Source organism: Neofelis nebulosa, chromosome 6 (genome assembly GCF_028018385.1).
Source record: "Neofelis nebulosa isolate mNeoNeb1 chromosome 6, mNeoNeb1.pri, whole genome shotgun sequence".
NCBI lineage: Eukaryota > Metazoa > Chordata > Mammalia > Carnivora > Felidae > Neofelis > Neofelis nebulosa.
In genome coordinates this window covers 79,164,892-79,190,325 of record NC_080787.1, presented here as the reverse complement: position 1 = coordinate 79,190,325, position 25,434 = coordinate 79,164,892, and the positions used below count along the sequence as shown (strand labels likewise).

At 42.3% G+C, this 25,434-nt stretch overlaps 1 protein-coding gene across 2 annotated transcripts in view; it reads right to left on the bottom strand.

Moving 5' to 3' along the window:
* The window catches only part of MRAP2 (melanocortin 2 receptor accessory protein 2), a 54,006-nt gene extending 28,805 nt beyond the window's left edge, over window positions 1-25,201 (bottom strand). The window contains exons 1-2 of one of the 2 annotated variants that reach the window (XM_058734618.1): window positions 24,957-25,201; window positions 1,737-1,870 (exon numbers count right to left, since the gene is read on the bottom strand). In XM_058734618.1, the coding sequence (XP_058590601.1) occupies window positions 1,737-1,863 (127 nt within the window). In that variant the 5' untranslated portion in view covers window positions 1,864-1,870; window positions 24,957-25,201. Of the gene's footprint in view, window positions 1-1,736; window positions 1,871-24,956 lie in introns of those variants that run through there. The other variant, XM_058734617.1, reaches the window with a different exon arrangement.
* Between the last annotated feature and the right edge of the window lie 233 nt (window positions 25,202-25,434).

Here is a 25,434-nt window from a genome sequence, read left to right as displayed (position 1 = left end):
TAATCGCTCCAATCACATGAAGCACAATTCATGCCTATCACACAGAGTTAGGAATTGTCACAGGCGATTCTAGTCTGTCATTATGAACACACACACAGAATGCTCTCTGCAGCCTCAGAAAAACAGCAGGGATGAAAGGATGCTATTGACCATGTGTTAGAAAAGAAGGTTCTTCAAAATAGTTCCAGACTACTTTTTGATGGCCCAAATGTTCACACAGTTTGGGAGAGCTGGAAACATTAATACTTTGAAAAGAATCTCAATTTGTAGGCGAAAGCAGGCAAAAACCTCTTTGACCTCGGCCACAGCAATTTCTTACTCAACACATCTCCAGTGGCAAGGGAAACAATAGCAAAAATGAACTACTGGGACCTCATCAAAATAAAAAGCTTATGCTCAGCAAAGGAAACAATCAGCAAAACTAAAAGGCAACCTATGGAATGGGAGAAGATATTTGCAAATGACATACCAGATAAAGGGGTAGGATCCAAAAGCTATAAAGAACTTATCAAACTCAACACGTAAAAAACAAATAATCCAATGAAGAAATGGGAAAAATACATGAATTGACACTTCTCCAAAGAAGACATCCAGATGGCCAGCCAACACATGAAAAAATGCTCAACATCACTCATCATCAGGGAAACACAAATCAAAACCACAATGAGATACTACCTCACACCTGTCAGAGTGGCTAAAATGAACAAATCAGGAGACTATAGATGCTGGTGAGGATGTGGAGAAATGGGAACCCTCTTGCACTGTTAGTGGGGAATGCAAACTGGTGCAGCCACTCTGGAAAACAGTATGGAGGCTCCTCAAAAAATTAAAAATAGAACTACCCTATGACCCAGCAATTGCACTACTAGATATTTATCCAAGGGATACAGGTATGCTGTTTCAAAGGGGCACGTGCACCCCAATGTTTATAGCAGCACTATGCACAATAGCCAAAGTATGGAGAGAGCCCAAATGTCCATCGATGGATGAATGGATAAAGATGTGATACACACACACGCGCGCGCGCGCGTGCGCGCGCGCGCGCACGCACACACACACACACACACACACACACACACTGGAGTATTATTAGGCAATCAAAAAGAATGAAATCTTGCCATTTGCAACTACATGGATGGAACTAGAGGGTATTATGCTAAGTGAAATTAGTCAGTTAGAGAAAGACAAATATCACATGACTTCACTCATATAAGGACTTTAAGACAAAACAGAGGAACATAAAGGAAGGGAAGCAAAAAGAATATAAACACAGGGAGGGGGACAAAACATAAAAGGCTCTTAAATATAGAGAACAAACAGGGTTGCTGGAGGGGTTTCAGGAGTGGGCAGGATGGTCTAAATGCATAAGGGGCATTAAGGAATCTACTCCTGAAATTATTGTTGCACCATATGCTAACTAACTTGAATGTAAATTAAACAATAAATAAAATAAAATAAAATAAAATAAAATAAAATAAAATATAAAATAAAATAGAATAGAATCTCAGTTTGAGAATGACACTGATTCATGTTCCTCCATTAAGGGAATCTTTCAAGTTCTTTGTCCCTCATGTAATACCATCTCTGAGCAACCAGGCTGTTTGGAAGGGGGTGCTTTCTGGGGTTTGGGGGAACAGAGTTGTGTAAAAAGAATGTTCAGGAAAATTCATCACTGGGAACTTCACAAGTTAAGACAAATACATTATGTTTACAATGGGGAATTATATAAGACTTACATTTATGAGCCTTCAGTCCTTCAAAGGAAACTGGTCCAATCTCATAATATTCATATTCCCAGGTGTAATCAGAATTAGATGCAGATTGCTGGGATGTTCTGTTAGAAATTAACCTCTGGGCAGACATCTCTACCCTGCAAAAATGGAGAAAGGCAAGTGTAGAACCTGTTAATTCATCCTCAACTGCACAGTTACTCTCATTGCTCTTGACCTACATTCAAAAGTTCAGAAGGGAAAGGCCTCAGGGAGGTCCCATCCATGAGGTCAGGGAGAGGTCCTTACTGGCTGCCTAAACTTCATACCAAATAGCCATTGTTTCCTTTTATCTCTACTAGATTGGAATGGATTTGAAATCAGACACCATGTCTTCTGTTGTTGTCTCCCAGAACTTAACTCAATGCCTGGCACATAACCAACTTTCAATAACTGATAATTTTTTTAATGTTTATTTATTTTTGAGACAGAGACGGAGCATGAATGGGGGAGGGTCCGTGAGAGGGAGACACAGAATCTGAAACAGGCTCCAGGCTCTGAGCTGTCAGCACAGAGCCCAACGTGGGGCTCGAACTCACGGACCGCAAGATCATGACCGAAGTCGGCCGCTCAAACGACTGAGCCACCCAGGCGCCCCTTTCAATAACTGATAAAAGAAGGAAGAGAAGGAAGGAGACAGTATACCAAAGTCTCCAAGCTTACAACTTCAGCCCCATCACCTACCTACACCTACATGAGTACACAAAGAACCTACAGAGAATAAATAAAATCAGTACCAGAAGTGAACTAGCACAGTATACATATACTGAGCACCTGCTATGCAAAAATAAAGACAAGCAACTGATGTCTAATGAAATTGGGGGTGGGGGAGGGGAGAAAAGAGAAGTGGTCAACCAAAAGTCCCATAATGGGAAAAGATCCTCAGTGGAAGCCCGAATCTTTCCTACTGCTTACTCCTGAAATTTGTCCTGTCCTCAGGATGTCCTGAGTGTCTTTGTGATGATTTTAGATTTAAAAACTCTGACTTCACTGAGACAAGAAGTTGCACTGTGCAGCATGGATGCCAAAATTGACAGGTCAACAGAGCCAGTATTCAATACTGAGCACCTACTGTGTACAAGACAGTACTCATTATGGGACGGGAGGAGATGTTTGAGATACAGACCCAGATCCCACAGACCTTGCTTTATATTGAAGAAATAATACAAAGTGACAAATAGCAGTAATATAAGGGAAAATTTGAATGAAAGATCAGCCAAAACTAAGATTCACTGAGAAGTTATAACCACAGGGTCTCACCCCCAAGATCTTTCTGATGTTCCCCTTCTCCTACCCACCTTGGGTCAATATCACCCACTGCTGCCTCTAGGACACAACCCCTAGAGAAGCTGAGGCAAAATCACCACCACCCCTCTGCCCCAAGGCATGAGTCTCATCTTTCCCTTTTCCTTTCTTCCTCATTCCCCGGTCCTGGACCCCATAGAAATAGACTCTCACCCCTCAGCATCATATTGTTCAAAGGATGGTGTGCTCTGATCCAGAGATACATGCCAGTATCAGAACTGAGTACCCAGTCAAACAAATCATTCTTTCAAAGGCAGATGAGAATGTACCATTTCTCATTTGGGAAAGAAAGCTACACAAATTTTAAGAAAAGCTGACCTTTAAGTAAGTATTCAGTAACCTTTCTAGCACCAGCACAAAAATAACATAAAACCATTACCACAGTATTATCTTTGGTCTTTGTATCGTTTGAACAAGAGATTATTTCTCTCAATAAATTTCCTCAGGAAATGAAAATTAGCATCTCAAACATAAGAAACACTATCCTCACTTATGAGTACTTCTTCCAGAGGAAAAGAATTGTGTGAGAGAGTAGCTCTTCAGTCCTAGGGTTCAGAGATAAATGGTAGATCAGATAAACATCATGTCCATTTCAGAATGTAGAGAAGGGCTCCAGGGTGGCTCAGTCGGTTAAGCGTCCAACTTCAGCTCAGGTCATGATCTCACAGCTCCTGAGTTCAAGCCCCGTTTTGGGCTCTGTGCTGACAGCTCAGAGCCTGGAGCCTGCTTCGGATTCTGTGTCTCCCTCTCTCTCTGCCCCTAACCCACTTACATTCTGTCTCTGTCTCTCTCAAAAATAAATCAACATTAAAAATATATATATATTAAAAAAAAAAAAAAGAATGTGGAGAATTTCACACCATGCAGGAAATGACACTAGATTTGAAGCTGGGAGACCTGGGTCTTCATATTTGCTCCACCACCATTCTATATATTGCCTGGAAATGGTTCTGGCTACAGTCCCTAGAAGACACCATCATCACCCACCCGGTCCCCTTCTTGAGCTGCCTAACTGGTTTTTCTGCTTCTACTCTTACTGACCCTTTGTGATCTACTCTTCACTTATCAGCCAGTAATCTTTGTAAAAAAACAAATAGCCCCTGTCACTCCTTTGCTTAATACTTTTAATGGCTTCCCATTGCCCTAAGGACAAAGCCCCAAATCCTTGAAAGTTCCTACAAGGTCATGACTCGGGTCTTGGTGTCCTCTTATCTTGCCTCATACCCTACCAAACTGTGCTTGTATTTCCTGCAGTTCCTCAAAGACTTCATGCTCTCTGTCCCTGCACACATGCTATTCCCTCTGGTAAGAATGTGCTTCCTACCAGCCCATCCTAACTCATTCCTCCTTCCCTCCCTGCAAACTCTCATCTACACTGGAGTCAGCAAATCTGGCCCACCAACTGTTTTTGTACAGCCTCCAACTGAAGAATGTTTTTATATTTTTTAATGGTTGAAAATAATTTTCAAATAATATTTTGTGATGTAAGAAAATTCAAATTCAAATATCAGAGTCCCTAAATAAAGTTTTACTGGAACACAGCAGCCATCCTTGTTACGTTTTATATTTTTTTAATGGTTTCTCTAGCATTACAACAGCAGAGCTGAGTAGTGGCAACAGACATAGCATGGCCCAAAAAGCCTAAAATATTTACTTTCTGCTATTTTATAGAAAAAGTTTTCTAACCCTCCTTTATAGCAATGGGGAAAAAAAAGATCTAAGCTTCAATTTTCCCATCAGGAATATGATGATGATAACAGTACCTACTTCATGCAGTTGCTTTAAAGATTATGATGAGGGAGCATGAGGCAGACAGAGGGGAAAAGCACAAGGTAACATTCCCCCCACCCCCACCCACACACACACCACAGGTAGAATACGTGTGATATTCCTCGGACACTCCTGGCTACCCAAGAACAAAGGAAAGGGGTATAAGTGCTTACCATGGTGATATGGGAAACTAAAGCAAATGAAAAATTAAATTCCCTTACTGCCTATCGTCCATTGATAAGCCCTTGAGACTGGCAGAGTGACCACCCTCTAGGAGCTCAGGTGCCTCAAGGATGACACTTTGCCAGGGGCAAAAAAGAACCTTAGCTTAACATTATCCCAAACTCCAGGATCCCGTAAGCCAGCTTCCTTTATCTCAACTGCTCCCAAGACATATGCTGGCAATCATAACCCAAGCTTATGCACCAACCCCCATGTACATCTGAAGGGTCTCATGACTGAGGTTTTATTAAATGGTAATAAATGGTGTTTCCCTAGCAACCGCTAGCCCCTCAATGTCCTGGAAACCTTACTTCCAAAAATTCCTTAGAGACTTACTCTATCCCTGACCCCCTCCCAACCTGAGGGTATATAATGAGTTACCCAACAGGACCCCAGTACAGCTCTTCCTGTCCATGGGTCCTGTCCCCATGCTTTAATAAAGTCACATTTTTGCACCAAAGACGTCTTCAAGAATTCTTTCTTGGTCATCAGCTCCAGACCCCATGAACCCCCATCCCCCCAAAACTTCATCAGATTACATGTGATGTTGCATGAAGTATGGGTAGCCAGGACCCAGTTAAGATCAATACATAGCAGCCAGCACTATTATTATAAGCTAAGAAGTGCAAGTCTGAGATAGAAAAGCTAGACTTCTTCTTCAAGCATCACCAACTCCCCTGTCAGCCAATTCTTATCCAATTCACTATGTGGTTCATTGATCTGTGTGCCCTACACAAATGAACACGATTATAATAAAAATAACTCAAAAGGCATTCATTTAGATGCTTTAAAAGTTTTAATGAGAAATAGGGACATCATGGGATTCACACTATTCCATCAAGTCAAAAATATGGTAATAACCTCTCCAATTTTTTAAGCAAAATAGTATGAAGTCTGGTTTGATCATCTCATTTTTATTGGAAATCAGGCATTATAGCCAATGTATTAAGCAGAGCAAAGAAAGGCAGTAGGCTTCATCTAGTGTCAAAATGGATAACAGAAAAATAGCAAAAGTACATACAACAATGAAGGAAATAAAAGTGAGTGTTTTCCATCCTCTGTGTCAGCTGCTGTCCACATCTGCACAGCAGTGACCCCCATCTGTGGCTGCCCAGGCCCACAGGCCCAGCAGGTCTCCCTGCTACTCTCTCAAGTCAGAAAGAAGCATTACCACCACCCTCACAGGGCTGGCCAGGAACTAGCAAACAGGCTATATCTGTACAAAAAGGCAGATATCTAGAAATCTCAAGCCCTTACCCACCACAGAGAAAGAGTTTTCCCATTCCTTCTTTTCTCCCCCTTACACTATTCCTGTTCATCTAAAAGAACTATTTAGGGATGGATAGAGACCAAAGCATAATGAAAGTCACATGTGCAAAGATCCTGAAAGAGGAAAGGCCGTCCTTTAAGAGAGGAGTAGAGGGCTGAAAGACACCTGGAGACAAGAAGGAGTGAAAAGCAGAGCCAGCCTATCAGAGGTTCTCCAGGGAAGCAGAAAGACAAGCCGGACAACCTCTCCCAGAGCCGCCACCATTTTAGGCTTTAGATAAAAGGGGGCAGGGGTGAGGCTTCTGTTTTCACGAGCTATTTCATCTTGGTTCTTAAACTTCACAGTTAGATTTGGAGGACCGTGTCTCTGGCCTCTCCTCTCAAGCAGTCACCAAGCACCCTTGAAAAAGCCCAGAAGGCAACATTTTTCATCCACATCCCAAATTAATCAGCCTGGGCCACCAAATCCCCAAGGACATGAAAGAAACAGAAGACTGCAGTCTGGCAGTGTTTTGTATAATGTCCATTTTCAAAGCCTGGGGTTGCTTATCTGAGCTTTGCAGAAACACGAGCTGGCACCGTTTCCCCATTTGGGAAATGCCAGCATGTCAGCCTCCAGAGTCTGATATTTTCACATGGTGAGGAACCCGGTGTCTGGGCCCTAACACCCCATGTGGAAGACAGCACCGCGGCGAGCTCACAGGGGAGCTGACAAGCAGGCAGCTGCTGTCTCCGGAACACAGCAAACACAGCTGCCTTCGGTGCCTCTGCTGCTCCTGACAACCCCCTCCCCAAATTCCCTGAATGTCAGATTTCTTCATAATATTAGCATCACCAGAAACAACTTCTTGAGAGGAAATGAATCCTAAGCGAGCTTCCTGGGGCAGCAGGGAGACCAATTGCTCTTTTGATGAGCTGAAAGCACTCCTGCCAATAACAGCAACCGTGATGAATTGTGAGGGCACCTCAAAGCCACACCTGAAAAGGAAGTTACCTTTTCCAGGTGCACACGTGGTAGTTGAGGCCAATTCATAGCATTGGAGGAGGGAGAAAGATCTCAAACCCAAACACAGACAGAATGATTAGCAGGCGTCAGACACTCTCACGGCCGTGTCAACATCACCCCTTCTCCCATACACATTCCCAACACTTTCATCCCTTCTTCCAATTATCTCATCTTCCCTCCTCCAACCCAGCTTCCCACACCACTCCTGGGCACACTCTGTCCTTCGTAAAAGACAGGTCAAGCAATTCTCTCCACCTCTTTCAAATTGGGAAGATGCATGTGGACGTGGACCTTTCTATGGAGTGAATAAAGGCTCTTCATCGATACCTTTGCAGGGCCATGATGGGTTCACATGCCCATGGGGGCTGTTTCCTTGAAGCTGGACCTTGATTTCCATATTAAGGTATAAACATCAACAGATGTGCTTTCCAAGTGACCACCAATTCAGTCACAGGACTGGAACATTAAGGAAAGATCCAAAAGATGCTTATAAACCCTAAAAAATGAGCGTGCATGTGCACACACACACACACACACACACACACACACCTGACAGCATGGCCAGAAAGTCACTCCAAGAAGCTGCTGGCCAATGTCACAGATCCAAAGCCCCACAGTAACCAGCATGTGTGGAGGAAGACCTAACAACCCATTCAGATCTGAGATCAAAATTCCCAACCGCAGCCACACTATCTTCTTTCCCGTCAACCCCCAAACTCCAGTAGTGGGCATGTCACCCAGGATGCCAATCTCCATTCCGGTCTGGGCCATAAATTTCTCATTAGTTATGTGTTCTTATCTCTTTCTTTCTTCTATTCCTAGGAACAACCGTCCCCAGCGAAACACAGAGAAGTCACTCTCTTCACCCATCACCCTTTCTCTCTCCAAGCAAAGGCATTTGAGAAACCAAAGGTAAAGCCTGGCTAGGCTGATTCTGGTGGCTGGGGAGCCTAAGGTCAGAACTTCTGAATCACAGCTTTAGAAGCTTAATTCCCTTATTGCACAGAGATGTGAGTAGGCCCCCAAGTCAAGACTAATGGTGCACCCACCTTGGCCACACCTGAGTGGGTAGGATCACACAGAGATCAGATGAGAGTCTACAAAGTTATGAGTCAGGCTCATGATAGACCAGAGTCCCTGGGTATTCCTAAAGCACTTCTAAAAGCAACATATCCCAGCAAGAAATTATGCCTTAACTTCCAAAATCAAAGTCTCTGTAGTCTCCTCCAAGGACAGTGCTTTAAAAAAATGCAGACATGGTCTTGTTCTCCAGTTTACTTTTCCTTTTTGTAGATTCTGTGTGACCCACTACCTTCTACTTGTACTCATCACTTTAAATCTCAAGTTTGCAGATTTCTTTTCTGTGAATCCATTTTAAGTAAGCAACTTCTTTCACATGGTGTGGATTTTTATTTCTTCCAATTAAAGAGATCTTGCTTCTGGGACCTTGAAGTATTCTCTTCCTGCTATCTTTTGACTTGAGTGTGCATCTTACTTTTGAAATCTGAATCTAGCCACTCAGTTCAGCCTAGAGATATCACACACACACACACACACACACACACACACACACACACGCACACACCTCTTTCCTTCTGAAATGGACATATTCCCAAATTTCTCTACATTATCAAGTTTTATGCAGTTCTTGGGTATTTCCTAGAAAGTACTCAGCTACCCATCAGACCTCAAAAATGTGGTGACTGACAGCTGGCAGAGAAATTCTGGGTGCATCTTCTTCCTGTCTATCCCCATGTCTCTGCTGCACAGCAGTAACTTGTTTCCAGGAGCAAAACATGGAGCAGGTTTCTCAAGCCTGGGGTCTACCTCGGTCTTAAAATCAGAATCAATGCCAATAGAAGAACAACTTCCAAAACCAGAAACAGGACTTAAGATTTTGTGCAGATAAACTTCAGCCAACACCTGAAATGGAGAGATGCTTCATTAACAAGTGGGCATCCCTTTTCCACCAGCTAGTGCCTCAGGGAGGACAGTGGTTTGGATTCCTAAATCCACCTCCTCCCCTTAATGCTCTGGGAAGCCACATAATAGTAAATAGACTAGAAAGTAATTTTTAAAGTTAGCATTTCCTGACTCTGTCAGTCTCCCTAGTTCAATCCAGCAAATGCTTACTGCATGACTACTAGGTACTAGGACACAATGACTATCCCTGAGCCCTTTGGAGAATTTTTGGAGATGGTGATAGATCTTTGCATTGCACCACAGCACAGACTATGATAGGACTGCATGGACCAGTCCTCCAGTGCCCTCCTCTTCCCTCTGGTCTCTTTTCCATAAGCACCAACAGGGCAGGGCCTCCTCTGCTTTGCTCACTGTTGTATTTCAAGCAACCCCCACAAGGCCTCGCTCATAGCAGAAATACAATACTTGTTGAATTAGTTTCTCCTACAGTGGAGAAGCCCCCACATTATCTTTCATTCTCTTAGTCGACCCTGAACTTGAGAGCAGAGTTCTCCCATCCTAACAGAAACTTTGGCTGGACATCGAGAAGAGAAACATACCCACACAGGGGAAAACACACTCCAGAGAGAAGCCATGAAGCCTCCATCTGGAAAGGATTTCCAGAGAAGAGACGAGTCATAGCTCTGAGGTAGGTGTGGGGGCGGCAGGCACACTGCTCCCAGCAACCGGGCTTCAGCCCCAGCTCTGAAGATTTAGGAAGCTAGGTTTTCACAATCCTCCAGGGCTGAGAAAGGTAATGAACTGGGACACACTAACCAAGTGGAGGAGAATGATTTATAACCATGGCATCAATTCGGTGAATTACAATAAGGAATAAAATGGCCAAGCAGACCAGAGAACATGCTTTACGTGGTCTGGGAAACAAACTTTAAGACCCAAAGATTAACTGATGCTGTGGAATAGAGCAAAGGAGTTATGTAACATAATAAAACAGCTCTACTCTACCCCACTACACAAGTGCCAGGATGCCGTGCTATTTGTTCTATAGGACATCCTACTGTAGCCACAAATGAGGCCACTCCCATGGTGGGCTGGGGTCCCCACCACAGAAATGCCATACGTTTAACTCCTACCTCTTTCTGGACTTCACTTTCCTTGGTCTGGACTTCAAGAAATTCTAGGCATATTGAACAAAACAGTGGAATCCCAAGTTGACCACTCTGTTATAGTTAAGGTTTTCTGGGTCCCCAATACTATTTTTGCTCTATTCCTAAGCCTTCGGAAAAAGTATGTTTTTTATTTGTTATTTGTTTTTTTTTTTAAGTTGATTTATTTTTGAGAGAGAAAGAGAGAGCAAGAGCAGAGGAGGGGCGGAGAGAGAGTCCCAAGCAGGCTCTGTACTGTCAGCATGGAGCCCAAAGCGGGGCTCGAACTCACTAACCATGAGATCGTGATGTGAGCCAAAACCAAGAGTCTGACACTTAACAGACTGAGCCACCCAGGTGCTCCCAGAAAAAGTATGTTTAAAAGTACTAGAGTCAAATCAAAAAACCAACTATCACAAAGCAGTATTTCACAATGAGTTTTCGCTTCACACCCATTAGGATAGCTGTTATAAAACAAAAACAGAAACAAAACCAGAAAATAACCAGTGTTAGCAAGGATAGAGAGAACCTGGAACACTTGTGCGTTGCTGATGGAAAGGTAAAATGGTGCCGCTCTTAGCTCCTCAAAAATTTACACATGGAATACTTTATAATCCCTCAATTTCAGCTCTGGAATTATACCCCAAAGAGTCAAAAGCAGAGACTCCAACAGCTATTTGTACACCAGTGTCCTCAACAGCATTATTCACAATAACTATAAGCGGGGGGGCAGTACAAATGCAGACTGGCAGTTGAATGAATAAACAAAACACAGTATATCCATGCAATGGGTATTATTCAGCCTTAAGAAGAAATTCTGACATATGTGACAACATGGATGAGCCTTGAAGACATTATGCTAATGAAATAAGCCAGACACATGAGGACAAATACTGCAGGATTCCCTTTACGCGAGGAACACAGAGTACTCAATTCACAGAGGTGGAAAGTAGAATGGTGGTTGCTGAGGTCTGGGAGAAGCAGGAATGGGAAGTTATCATTTAGTGGATACAGAGTTTCAGTTTGGGATGATGAAAATGTTCCGGAGGCAGATAGTGGTGATGGTTACACAACAATGTGAATTTTATGTTATACATACTTTGCCAAAACTTTTAAAAGTTCTAAAAAATTTTTTCTAATAAGAAAATAATAAAAATCAGCACTTCCCAACCAATGTCCTTGGGGAAAGTGTAATTGAGAGCTCCTGAAGCAAAAGACCACCCTGGGGGACACCCAGGCATCCCTCCCAGTGTGGGTCCTTCTGCAATGGCCAGCTTTCAAGGATTCAGCTTTGGTCTTTTCCAGAGCCCTTGTGGTGAGCCCTTTCCATGCAAAAGGAATATTCTATCCAGGATGTGAGGAATCTTCCTCCTGCATACCAGAGAGAGCCTTCCGCGGGGGTGGGGGGGGGCGGGGGGGGCGGGGGGGCGGGGGGGGGGGAATACTGGTGCAGCCCTGGCTTGGGTCCCCTTACCTCCACCAGTCCTGGAGACACACTGATCGCTTCACAAGCTCTCCTTTTGACCAGCTTCACCTTCTGTTGTCCCTGTCATTAGCCAACCTCATTTCAGCAGAAGTCCATTACAAGTTACTATTCCCAAGCTTCCAGAGCCTTCTTGTGGATTGCATTTAAAGTCACAGAGAGGAAACACCATAATCTTCTAAAACGGGCTCCAGTCTCTGGGGAATGTTTTCTGGAGACCAGCTAGAATTTATGGATCTGCAAGACAGGACTGCCAATATTTTTATTTTGCCAAATAAGGACATTTTTTGAAAACGACTATTATTAATAATTATCATTCCATAAGCAAAAAGTCATTTTAAGCACCTTCCAAGTGACAAAGAGATAATCTCACAGTAAAGGCAGTCCTCTGCAAGAAAGGAAAGCTGACAGTGACATCAACATGTTCATAGGAGGCAGATACTTTTACGTGGGTCTGCATTACACTGTCTCGGTCCATTGCATTCGCATGAAAGCTGCCCGAAATGGCTTAGACATCCATCCTCTCTGAAAGCAAAGGAAAGGACTCAGAGGGATGTGGTGAGATTTTCTTCTACAGAATCTATGATTCTGTAACTTAATAAAATATCAAGTGTTTTCCATCTGCATCACAAACTCAATGATGTGTGTCTATTTGTAAAAATTGTGTGTGTGTACACGTGTGTGTGTGTGTGTGTGTGTGTGTGTGTGTGTGTACAGTGCAGTATGGATATAGTACTGTCACAGGCTGAACTGTGTCCCCCTAAAATTTGTATGTTGTAGCCCTAACCACCCCAAACCTTAGAATGTGGCTACATTTGAAGACAGGGCCTTTACAAAAGGAACGAAGTTAAAATGAGGCCCTTAGGGTGAGCCCTAATCCAATCTGGTGTTCTTACAAAAAGTAATAAGGACACAGGGAGGGATGCCAGGGCCACTTGTGCACATAGGGACAGCGAGAGGATGGCCACCTACAAACCAGAGAGAGAGAGGCCTGGAACACATCCTTCCCTCAGCCCTCAGAGGAAACCAGCCCCTGATGACACCTTGATCTTGGACTTCAAGTCTCCAGAACTGTGAGGAAATAAATTTCTATTGTTTTAGCCACTCAATCTTTGATATTTTGTTATGAGAGCCCTAGCAAACTAATACAGTTTTGATTATTTAAACTGTCATAGGGGCGCCTGGGTGGCTGAGTCAGTTAAGCGTCTGACTTCAACTCAGGTCATGATCTCATGGTTCGTGGGTTTGAACCCCACACTGGGCTCTGCACTGACAGCTTGGAGTCTGCTTCAGATCCTCTCTTTACCTCTTTCTATACCCCTCCCCTGCTCTCATGCTGCCTCTCAAAAATAAATAAACATTAAAAAAACATAAATAAAAATGAAAAATAGATAAATAATAAACTGTCCTAGAAAGCCCATGAAAATTGACTTACTAAACCAACCACTTTTACTGTAACTAAACAACAAAAAATTTCTGGAAAGAAAACCCTTTTTGAAATGTCATTAACCTACCCCACTATATGCCATCTTCAACAATTTGTGACGTTCTCATCAACATGTCCTTCAAGAAGAACATGTTAAAATGAATATGGGTACATTCAGCCCAATGAGGATATTTTAAACACTATGAGTTCCATTATGAAAGATTTTGTGGGGTTTCAAAAGTCAAGGCCTATGCCCTGAAAGAATTCAGGCTTCTATTTGAAACCAAACTCTCCTCTGTTAAATATCACCCCTTCAAATACACACACAGAGACGTTAAGGTGCAATGCAAAAGCCTGATGACACAGGCAGACAATACGTGAATAGGATTATCATGAAAGAGAGGCTCATTACAGCAAGGGGCCAGGTGGGGGAGGGCTCAAAGACAGTCCTCTGAGCTTTGCCTACTCTATTCCACCTGCCAGCCTGGACTGCCATCTACCCCCTACTCTGGATTCCTGCCAACCTTTGAGAATAATGCTCAGTGCCCCCCACCAGAGTCCTGCCCAAGCCCATGAGGATTGTCTCCCTTCATTCAAATCCTGTCATGTGGATTACCTGACTCTCTCACTTTAATAATGAGTATATAAGTCAGATTCCCTCAGGATAAGACTTTGCCTCTCCCTGAACTCTCATGCTGATTTATAGAGTTGTTATTATAAAACATCATGGCCAGGTGAATTACCATTTTAACAATACTAGGGAAACAACCACCCTTTCCATTTTAATTAGTGGAGTTTGTGAAACATTCACCATAATAGGGCTAAGGAGAATGAGACTGGCCATATCTTAAATCACTTTAAGGACGATCTGGCAAATGAGCCTACTTTGTATTTACTGCTCATGCTATCTGTCTCCAAACAGCACACACTGTTCTTTACAGCCCTGAGCTGAATCATTCTTTTGACAAATAAGCCAAAAGGAGAAGGACCAGGTATTCCAATCTCTGTTCCACGGAAAAGGAAATTTAAACCAAAGCAGTGGTTTAAGAGCTCCAGACCGAACCATAGGAAGGCTACACTTTCCCATGATCATCATATCCTCCTTTGTCTGGGATTCTTAAACTAAGGTGTATGTCTTTGTCTTTTCTAGTTTTTCCACCTACCATACCCACTGCCAACCTAGTACAGTCCCTAATTACAAGCAGACAGAGTCTGGCAGAGCAAGGCCAGCCAGGCTCCAGGCTCCCCCGGGCCTTCTCAACTGCAAGGAAGGACTGGCCAGAAGACAGCCAGACAGAGCCTTGCAAAGCAACAGTCAGAAATGCCAGTTCCTTGCTCTGCCTGCTGAGGACTGGGGATATCAGCCCCCCAAGTCTCAGGACATACCTGGCTCATCCTCCCGGTTCAGTGTTCCTACATCCAAGTCTGGAGTACATGTAAGTAACATCAAGCAAACAGACCGTTACTCTTTACTGTTTCAACCTAAGCATATATAATCCATACTCTGAGCTGGTGCAGCTGTGGGACCTGATCAAATGTCAATCCTATTTTTCTCTTCCAGTGCCCCTTAAAATGCATTCAAAAGAATGCATTTAAAAGACTTAGAAGGTTATATTTTCAAATTAAATAAGTACAGATATGTTATAGAGTAAACTGCAAATATCAAATGAATGTTCAAGAAAAATACATATTTGCGTCTGGTGGTCTTGGCCTATGCTTCAGACTCCCAGAAACATGGGTTAACTATCCTCTCCTACTGAGGTAATTTAATGGAGACTTTAGAGGAGCACTGGTTGGAATATATGTCGGTTTACATGATACAGCATCCCGATCTTCAGATTCACCTGTTGCTTTGGTTTTTTCTTTCTTCCACACAAGAGAATTATATTGGGGGGGGGGGTATCTACACAAATATTCATAGAAATACAGGTGCTGTTTACACCCACATATCCTCACTTATCTCTAATTTTTCTTTCTTGATCAACTAGGCAACTGTAGAGCTACCTGTAGGAAGCAGCCCCCTCAGCCTGCCCCACCTCTGCCTTTAATTGTTGTTTTTGCTGTTACCAAGGACATGAAGAAAACAAAGTCACCTTTGAGGAGAGTGATTATTTGAAGCTTATAAATTATTTTCACTTGAAGGGTTACAAAATTTACTAATGTTCTCCAGTCAGGTGAAAATCGCATAGATCTTGGTAACAGAGGCACAAGCAACAATTCAACTCAGACTTTAACTAAAATCCATAATTTTAGTATTTCATAAAAAGATGCTCAACTTCTGTTTTTTTACTTCACATCTCAGCAACATCATAATGGATTGAAGAATCATGTTTGCAAGGAAAGAGAAGCAAAAATGCATACTTTCCCCTCTTTCCAATAGGACTAAGCAGTTCTTATTCTCTAGTCAAGAAGAAAAATCACTTTGCACCCTGACATAAGCTAAAAATAACATGACCATCCTGTCTGAAAGTTGGTCCCCCAGATAACAAAACCTTGAATATGTCCCATAAGCCTGGGCTCCCTAAGGGAAACCATTTTTTTCTCCTGATTGTTTGTTATGGGGTGTCTGAAGATAAGTCATAACTGTGGGGAATACAATAATCATGTGCGAAAGTTGCTTTCAACCATGAACAAAAGACTAATGGACACTTGAGAACTCTGAAAATCTTATGGGGTATTTTCTTTCAAGTATTCATTGTATTTTTATTTGATGAGTCAATCTTCTGAAGCCTAACATCCCTGCACTCTGGGCAAGTAAATATTTTCTTTCCTTTTCTAAACGCTCCTACCTCCAAGTCTGGAGTACATGTAACATCAAGCGAATAGACCGTTACTCTTTACTGTTTCGACCTAAGCATATATAATCCATACTCTGAGCTGGTGCAGCTGTGGGACCTGATCAAACGTCAATTTTATTTTTCTCTTCTGTTGCCCCTTAAAATGCATTCAGTGGATTCATCCTCCCTGTCTTCAGATGAACACTTGAGTAGATCCTTGGGTAGACGTTTCTGCTCAAGCAACCACTTCAAAGTCCCAAAAGAATTCAAGTTTGCAGTCTGGAAATAAAAGAAACTCCAACCTGGTTATAACATTAAATCTCCTTCCCTATGCCAGCTAGGTCCCGCTGCCCGCTAGTCTCTGCAGGGATTGGGGGAATATTGATCTCTTTTCTTATTCTCCCCTTTATGTGCAACTGCTTGTCAGTTTATCACCCTGCCAAAATCAAAGTAGGGGCTGGGACTATATGGCCCCTCTGTTTATGGGTACTTTAATGATACTCACTTTCCTTCAGCTGACTGCTCACTCTTCCTTAGTCTCTGGATTTCTGGAAACTCTAGCTGCTGGGGTGCCCTCACTCCTGGGCTGAATTTAGAGTGGCTCCAGGTCAGCCCTCTTTCCTACATGGTCCCACTTGGTCCCACAGGAAGGTCTATGATATCTTTTGCCCTAACAAACTCTGCGAAGGCAGGTGATCCTACTGCCCAGGCCACCACATGAGCCCCAAATGCAAGAAACACCTGTACAGTTCAACTAGTGTTTCTTCAAAAGTCCCCCTTGCTGGATTTGGGATGAAGGAAATGATCTTTCTGAATAAATCTCTTTAATAAAGCCTCCTCTCATAATCCTCATATTCTTGAAGCAGCCAGTGGGGTATGTTATGCAAAAGTTCTCAAATATATACACTAAAATTTCTAATTGGTGGTCTAGCACTGTCTTTTGGAATTTCACATAATTTGAATGTGTGGCTCAGTCAAAACTTTACTTCAGTACCCTACTTACATACCCATACATACAAATGCATAGACTATAATTTCCAATTATTTTTAAAGTTTATTTACTTTTATGTATCTAGTAAAGTTGAGGAATTTGAGCATTGAAAGGGGCAGAGACATGGAAGTCAATACTCTCTCACTGGGGGGGAATACTCTCTCAGTCCTGACAGAAAATCGCCTAAAATTGGCTTGATCTGATACTGAGAACAAACCTACTTCCTCTTCTCCAGATATCTGAGGACTGGTCTCATAACTGGCCAAGGCTCTTCTCTGCCAGGCTACATACTTATTGTTCCTCACATGGCCTAGTCTTTAGATCCTCATCATCTAGGTCACTTTGCTCTGGATGCTGCAAAGTTAGTTTCTGTCCTCCATTAAGGGGCCACCAGAAGGGGATGCTGTGTGGAGGGAGCCTAGGCTCCCATGATCCAGTCATCACAGGTTTGAGGTAGATGGTAGTAGTTAAGGGCCCAGGTTCTAATCCCAGCTCTACTGTTTACTGGCTATGTAATCTTAAACAAATTATTTAATCTTTCTGTGCTTCAGCCTTCTCATCTGTTACCGGAGAATGGTGATAATTATATTCCCTACTTCATGAAGTTGTTACAGGGATTGAGATAAAATTGTGAAACACTCATAATTATGCCTGGCACATAATAAGCTCCACACAAATGTCTGTTTAAAAAAAAAAAAAGACCTGTCATTGTCATTGCAACCCAAGTTTGCGACTGAGTAGCTACTTTACATTATGGTCCTTTCAGGGCTTGGTGAGCCACTGAAATCCTTGGGTTTTTTTTTCTTTTACGTGAATTATGAATTGCTACTCACTGGGGTCACTCCATCTTTTACTTTTTAAATTGACTGTGAACCTAAATGCAGGACTAGGCCTTCAGCCTTCTAGTATTATTATCTCTTGCCCAGATATAAAATGTGTCTCATGGAGTATCCTGCCAGATTTTTACTTGCCACATCTCTGATAAATGTCTCCTCTATGTCTTTCTCCTGATAAATAATACCAAGGAGGTGCAGGGACAGGGAGAGAGCCTTGTTGTACATCCTCTATTCCCTTACTTTATCCTTAGGGATAGTATGAGACTTTGCAAAATGCTTCTCCAAAGGCAGGACACTCTTTGGGCCATCTGTAATGAGGAGCAGGGACCAGTGACTAAATTATTTGTATGTCTCTAGCTTTGGGAAGCCCCATTTGTAAAATGTAAATAGCAACATCCACCTATCTGTGAGAAGTAAAGGAGATTGTGCCCAAAAGTGGGCACTAGGGCACTAGGAAGCAGCTTGCCAAGTCACTGCCATACCAAAAACATTAAAAGGTCAAAAATAAACATTCTCTAGAAGAAATAGCATATTGGGCCACAAAATTAGTCTCAACAAATACAAGAAGATCCAAGTCATATCATGTACCTGTTCTGACCACAACACTATGAAACTAGAAGTCAACCACAGAAAAAAATCTAGAAAGACCAGAAAGACATGGAGGTTATATAACATTCTACTAAACAATGAATGAGTCAACCAGGAAATAAAAGAAGAAATAAAAAGATATATGGAAACAAATGAAAATGAACATAATGGTCCAAAATATTTGGGCTTCAGCAAAAGTGGTCCTAAGAGGGAAGTATATAGCAATACAGGCCTACCTTATGAGCAAGAAAAATCTCAAGTAAAAACCTAACCTTACACCTACAGGAGCTAGAAAATGAACAACAAGTGAAGCCTAAAGCCAGCTGAAGGAAGGAAATAATAAAGGTTAGAGCAGAAATAAATGATATAGAGACAAAACAAAAACAAAAACAATAGAACATTAGAACAAATCAATTAAACCAGAAACTGTTTCTTTGAAAAAAATCAACAAAATTGATAAACCTCTATCCAGACTTACCTAGAAAAAGTGAAAAGAACTCAGATAAATAAAATCACAAATTAGAGAGAAGAAATAACATCCAACATCACAGAAATACAAACAATTATAGGAGAATACTATGAAAACTATATGCCAACAAATTGGACAACCTAGAGGAAATGCACAATTTCCTAAAAGCATATAACTACCAAAACTGAAACAGGAAGAAATAGAAAATTTGAACAGACTGATACCTAGCAAAGAAATCAAATCAGTAATCAAAAAACTCCCAACAACAGCAGTCCAGGACCAGATGGTTTTACAGGTGAATTCTACCCAACATTTAAAGAAGAGTTAATACTTATTATTCTCTGGGAATGCAAGCTGGTGCAGCCACTCTGGAAAACAGTATGGAGGTTCCTCAAAAAACTAAAAATAAAACTACCCTACAACCTGGCAATTGCACTACTAGGTATTTATCCAAGGGATACAGGTGTGCTGTTTCGAAGGGACACATGCACCCCCATGTTTATAGCAGCACTATCAACAATAGCCAAAGTATGGAAAGAGACCGAATGTCCATCGATGGATGAATGGGTAAAGAAGATGTGGTATACATATACAATAGAGTATTACTCAGCAGTCAAAAAGAATGAAATCTTGCCATGTGCAACTACGTGGATGGAACTGGAGGGTATTATGCTAAGTGAAATTAGTCAGAGAAAGACAAATAACATATGACTTCACTGACATGAGGACTTTAAGAGACAAAACAGATGAACATAAGGGAAGGGAAACAAAAACAATATAAAAACAGGGAGGGGACAAAACAGAAGAGACTCATAAATATGGAGAGCAAACTGAGGGTTATGGGAGGGATTGTGGGAGGGGGGATGGGCTAAATGGGTAAGGGGCACTAAGGAATCTACTCCTGAAATCATTGTTGCACTATATACTAACTAATTTGGATGTAAATTTAAAAAAAATAAAAAGTAAAACAAGTTTAAATAAATAAATAAATAAATAAATAAATAAATAAATAAAATACTTATTCTTCAAACTATTCCATAAAATAGAAAAGGAAGGAAAACCTCCAAAATCATTTTATGAAGTGAACATTACCCTGATGCCAAAACCTGAGAAAGAAAGCACAAAGAGAACTATAGGCCAATCAATATTTCTGATGAACACAAATGCAAAAATCCTCAACAAAATAGTAGCAAACCAAATCCAATAGTACATTAAAAAAATAATCCACCATAATCAACTTGGATTTATTCCTGGGTTGCAAGTGTGGTTCATATTTGCAAATCAATCAATGAGATACATCACATTAATATAAGAAAGGATAAGAACCCTATGGTTATTTCAATAGATGTAGAAAAGCACTTGACAAAGAACAACATCCATTCGTGATAAAAACTCTCAACACAGTAGATTTAGAGGGAGGATACTTCAACATAGTAAAGGCCATATATAGCTAATATCATCTTAAATGGAGGAAAAGTGAGAACTTTTCTTCTATGATCAGGAACAAGACAAGGATGTCCATTTTCTCCACTTTTGTTCAATATAGTACTAGAAGTCCTAACCACAACAATCAGACAACAAAAATAAATAAAAGTCATCTAAATCAGCATGGAAGAAGTAAAATTTTCACTATTTGCAGATGACATGATACTATATAAAGAAAACCTGAAAGACTCCACCAAAAACTGCTAGACCTGATTAATGAATTTAATAAAATTGCAGGATACAGAATCAATGTACAGAAATCTGTTGCATTTTTATACACTAATAATTAAGTAGCAGAGAAAGAAATTAAGAAAACCATCCCACTTACAACTGCATGAAAACCAATAAGATACCTAGGAATAAACCTAACCAAAGAGGTGAAAGACCATACTCTGAAAATTATAAAACACTGATGAAATAAATTGAAGATGATGAAATAAGTGAAAAGACATTCCATGCTCATGGATTGGAAGAACCAATATTATTAAAATGCCTGTACTACCCCAAATAATCTATACATTTAATGCAATCCCTATCAAAATACCAACCGCGTTTTTCACAGAACTAGAATAAAAATCCTAAAATTGTATGGAACCACAAAAGACCTCGAATAGCCATCTTGAAAAAGAAATACAAAGCTGGAGGCATCATAGTTCTATACTTCAAATTATATTACAAAGCTGTAGTAATCAAAACAGATGATACTGACACAAAAATAGACACACAGATCAATAGAACAGAATAGAAAACCCAGAAATGAACCCACAATTACATGATCAATTAATCTTCAACAAAGCAGAGAAGAATATCCAATGGAAAAAAGACAGTCTCTTCAACAAATGGTGTTGGGAAAACTGGACAGCCACATGCAAAAGAATGAAACTGGACCATTCTCCTTCACCATATACAAAAATAAACTCAAACTGGATGAAAGACTAAATGTGAGACCTGAAACCATAAAAATCATTGAAGAAATAACAGGCAGTCATTTCTCTGACATCAGCTGTAGCAACTTTTTCTAGATAAGTCTCCTGAGGGAAGGTAAACAAAAGCAAAAATAAACTATTAAGCTATGTCAAAATAAAAAGCTTCTGCACAGCAAAAGTAACAATCAACAAAAGTAAAAGGCAACCTACAGAATGGGAGAAGATGTTTGCAAACGACATATCCAATAAAGAATTAGTATCCAAAGTTTATGAAGAACTTATAAAACTCAACACCCAAAAAACAAATAATCCAATTTAAAAATGGGCAGACGACATGAATAGACATTTTTCCAAAGAAGACACAGATGGGCAACAGACACATGAAAAGATGCTCAACATCACTGATCACCAGGGAAATGCAAATCAAAACTTCAATGAGATATCACCCCACACCTATCAGAACGACTAAAATCAACAACACAAAAAAACAAAACAGGCTTTGCCAAGGATGTGGGGATAGGGGAGCCCTTTTGTACTATTGGTGGGTATGCAAACTGGTGCAGCCACTCTTGAAAACAGTATGGAGCTTCCTCAAAAAGTTAAAAATAGAACTACCCTACAATCTAGTAATTGCACTACTAGGTGTTTGCCCAATGAACACAAAAACATTAATTCAAAGGGATACATGCACCCTAATGTTTATAGCAGCATTATATACAATAGCCAAATTATAGAGCCCAAGTGTCCATCGACTGATGAATGGATGAATGGATAAAGAAGATGTGGTATATATAAGCAAATGGAATATTACTCAGCCATAAAAGAAGAATGAAATCTTGCCATTTGCAATGACATGGATAGAGCTAGAGAGTATTGTGCCAAGCAAAATAAGTCAATCAGGGAAAGACAAATACCATATAATTTCACTCATGTGTAGAATTTGAGAAACAAAACAAATGAGCAAAGGGGGGGAAAAAGAGAGAGAGAGGCAAATCAAGAAACAAACTCTTAACTATAGAGAACTGATGATTACCAGAGGGGAGGCAGGTGGGGGGAATAGGTGAAATAGGTGATGGGGATTAAGGAGGGCACTTGTGATGAGCACGGGGTGTTGTATGGAAGTGTGGAATCATTATACTTTACACCTAAAACTAGTATTACACTGTATGTTAACTATCTGGAATTTAAATAAAAACTCTAAAAAAATAAATAAAAGGTTAAAAATAAGGAATTTATAAAGGAATTCTGATTGGCAAAATATCAGGCCTAGAGAAATGGGGAAGAGGAAGGCTACATTTTCCAGAATGTGCAGATGATACAATTTGCAAAGTGAAACCGCACCATGAGCAGAGTGGGGGTAGCCTAGAAGGATGAAGAGGGACATCCAGGGATAGGTATGGACACCCCTACAGAGGCAGCAGGATGGACAACACAGAACAACACACACGCACATTTGATAAAACAATACTCTCCCTTGCACATGCAATGCACTTGATGTTTTCTCTCCCCTGCTATTTAATTTCACGTTTAAAAAAAAAAATGCTGATGATGGAGCACCTGGGCAGCTCAGCTGGTTAAGCATCCAACTCTTGATTTTGGCTCAAGTCATGTTCTCACATTTCACGGGACTGACTCTGCATCAGGCTCCATGCTGACAGTGCAGAGCCTGCTTAGGATTCATTCTCTCTCTCTCTCTCTCTCTCTCTCTCTCCCCCAGTCTCTTTCCCTCTCTCTCAAAATAAATAAAATAAACTTTTTTTTTTAACATTTATTTATTTTTGAGACAGAGAGAGACAGAGCATGAACGGGGGAGGGGCAGAGAGAGAGGGAGACACAGAATTGGAAGCAGGCTCCAGGCTCTGAGCCATCAGCCCAGAGCCCGATGCGGGGCTCGAACTCACAGATGGCGAGATCGTGACCTGAGCCGAAGTTGGACGCTCAACCGACTGAGCCACCCAGGCGCCCCAAAAATAAACTTTTTTTTAAAATGCTGGCGCAACTCACTACATTCATATCATTACCCTATATGAGTTATAACCCACATTTGAAAAACAACGAGGTATGGCATGCTCCAATCTACAAACGGGTAAGTCTCTAGAAAAGAGAAATCGTTTGACATAAATTGTCTTTGCAAATCCTTTCCTGGGTGGTCTTTAGCTTTCTCCTTTAAAAATTTGTTCTGAAACACTGCCAGGATTCAATGTTTCCCTCTTTTGAAAAGTCTGGTTGGGGTTCTCCTCTCTCAAGCCTGCTTTAGGTGAATGCTTTCACTGCTCTAGGATGCCTGTTTTTTGGCCTTGAACAATCCAGCCCAGTCTTGGGTTTCAAGACCTCTTAAAGGGGTCTTATTTCTTTGCTCCCAGAAAGAAACAAACTGGGAGCAACTCTGCCTTCTCCTCCACCTGCTGGTATCCTGTCATCTTCCATAAACATTGGATGATCAGGGCATAACCCCTTGATGTGGATACTCCAACTCATGGTGGCCTCTCCCATCCTGGACCTTACCGGTGGCAGGCCCAGGCCACTTTCCTACCTGTGTTCTTAGTAAGGACCCCCTTGTGATGTACCTAAGGGGCACTAGCTTCACAGTCCTAGTTTCCAGGCCTCTACTCCCACTATTAACTGGAGGATTCGGTTGGAAAACTTGTATCTCAACCTAAGCATTTTTCACGTGCAAACTGGAAATACTATCACTTACCTTTGGGGTTTTCATAAGGATTTATAGATGGAAGTTCCCCTCTCTTCCCTGGAATAGCATTGGCAATTTCTCCCAACCCCCCTTTGCTTTCAGGACACCATTAAATGTTTCCTTATGTCATGAGATTAAATCCAGAGTAATAGCTGGGATTCCTCGAGTCTTCTAAACTGCTTAGGAAACCACAAAGCCTCAAAACAACTTTCTAACGAGGCGATCTTTTGTCTTCCTCAATTAATTATGCGGCAAGGATGGAAAAGGAAGAAAAACGAAACCGGTATTTCCCTCTAATCAGTAAAATGACCTGCAGGCAGGCTCCCTAGCGCAAACGAAATGAATTAACTGTCAAGCCAGGGTTGATTCCGAGAAACCTGCCCACCGCAGGGGGCGTGCACCCCGGGCCAGCGGACAGAGCACTTCCCCTGGATGCGTAGAGTCCCCGCGCCCAGAAGGGCTCTCAGCTGTAGGGCACAAAGGTGGCAGGCAGACCAGGGCGTGGAAAGTTTTCTCACGGGCGGGGGAAGGTGTTCCACGGCCTTCCCAGTGGAGCGGAGGAAACCCACCCAAGCCGAAGCCCGAGCCCCGAGCGCCACCGCTCCCAGCCTTTTCGGACGGCCTCCGGCGGGACGCTCACATTAGCGGGCTGCGAGGAAGGTTACAAACTTGGGTGCTCTCCACGGGGTCTCACTCTTCTCCTGCGCACCTCCAAAGCCTCAATTTTCCCCTTCCCACTCCCATCCTCCCAAACATCCCCCAACTAAAGTCCACCCCCAAACCCAACGGAGCCCGACTGCCTGCCTTCTCTCAAGCCTCCCGCACCCAGTGCCTCGGCTCTGCGTGGTCCCGGGCGCCCCGTCCCGCCCGCGGTTACCGGCTGGCGCTCCCCGGCCCGCGGGCGCCGCTCCTCCGAGGTGCGTGAGCTTCGCCACCGCCTCCACCTCCTCCCGCGGCCCCGGGCTTGGCGAGTCGCTCCTGGCGCCGCGGTGCGGCGGGGACGCGCGCTCCCGACCTGCAGGCGAGCTGGCCCGGGGATGCCGAGGCCCAGAGGAGGCGAGCTTTGCCGAACCCTGCCCCTCGCTGTCTGGATAAGAGCTTTCCGCCAAGAAAGGGAAAAGGGATCCGAGAACTCTTTACCCTCCCCAGCTCTGCAGCGGGTCCCTCAGGCCGATTTTGACTAATGAGCTGAGCAAGGAGAGGGCAGCATGAATGAGATTTATGAGAAATCCTCAGCGTTGGATTCAAGTTCAGTAAGGCCGGGCTCCTCTAGCACAAGCTGCTAGAATTACCTCAATTTCAGTTTCTTCTCTTGCTTCCAGGTACCGGTGCCAACGGACAGTCTAAATGTCCCC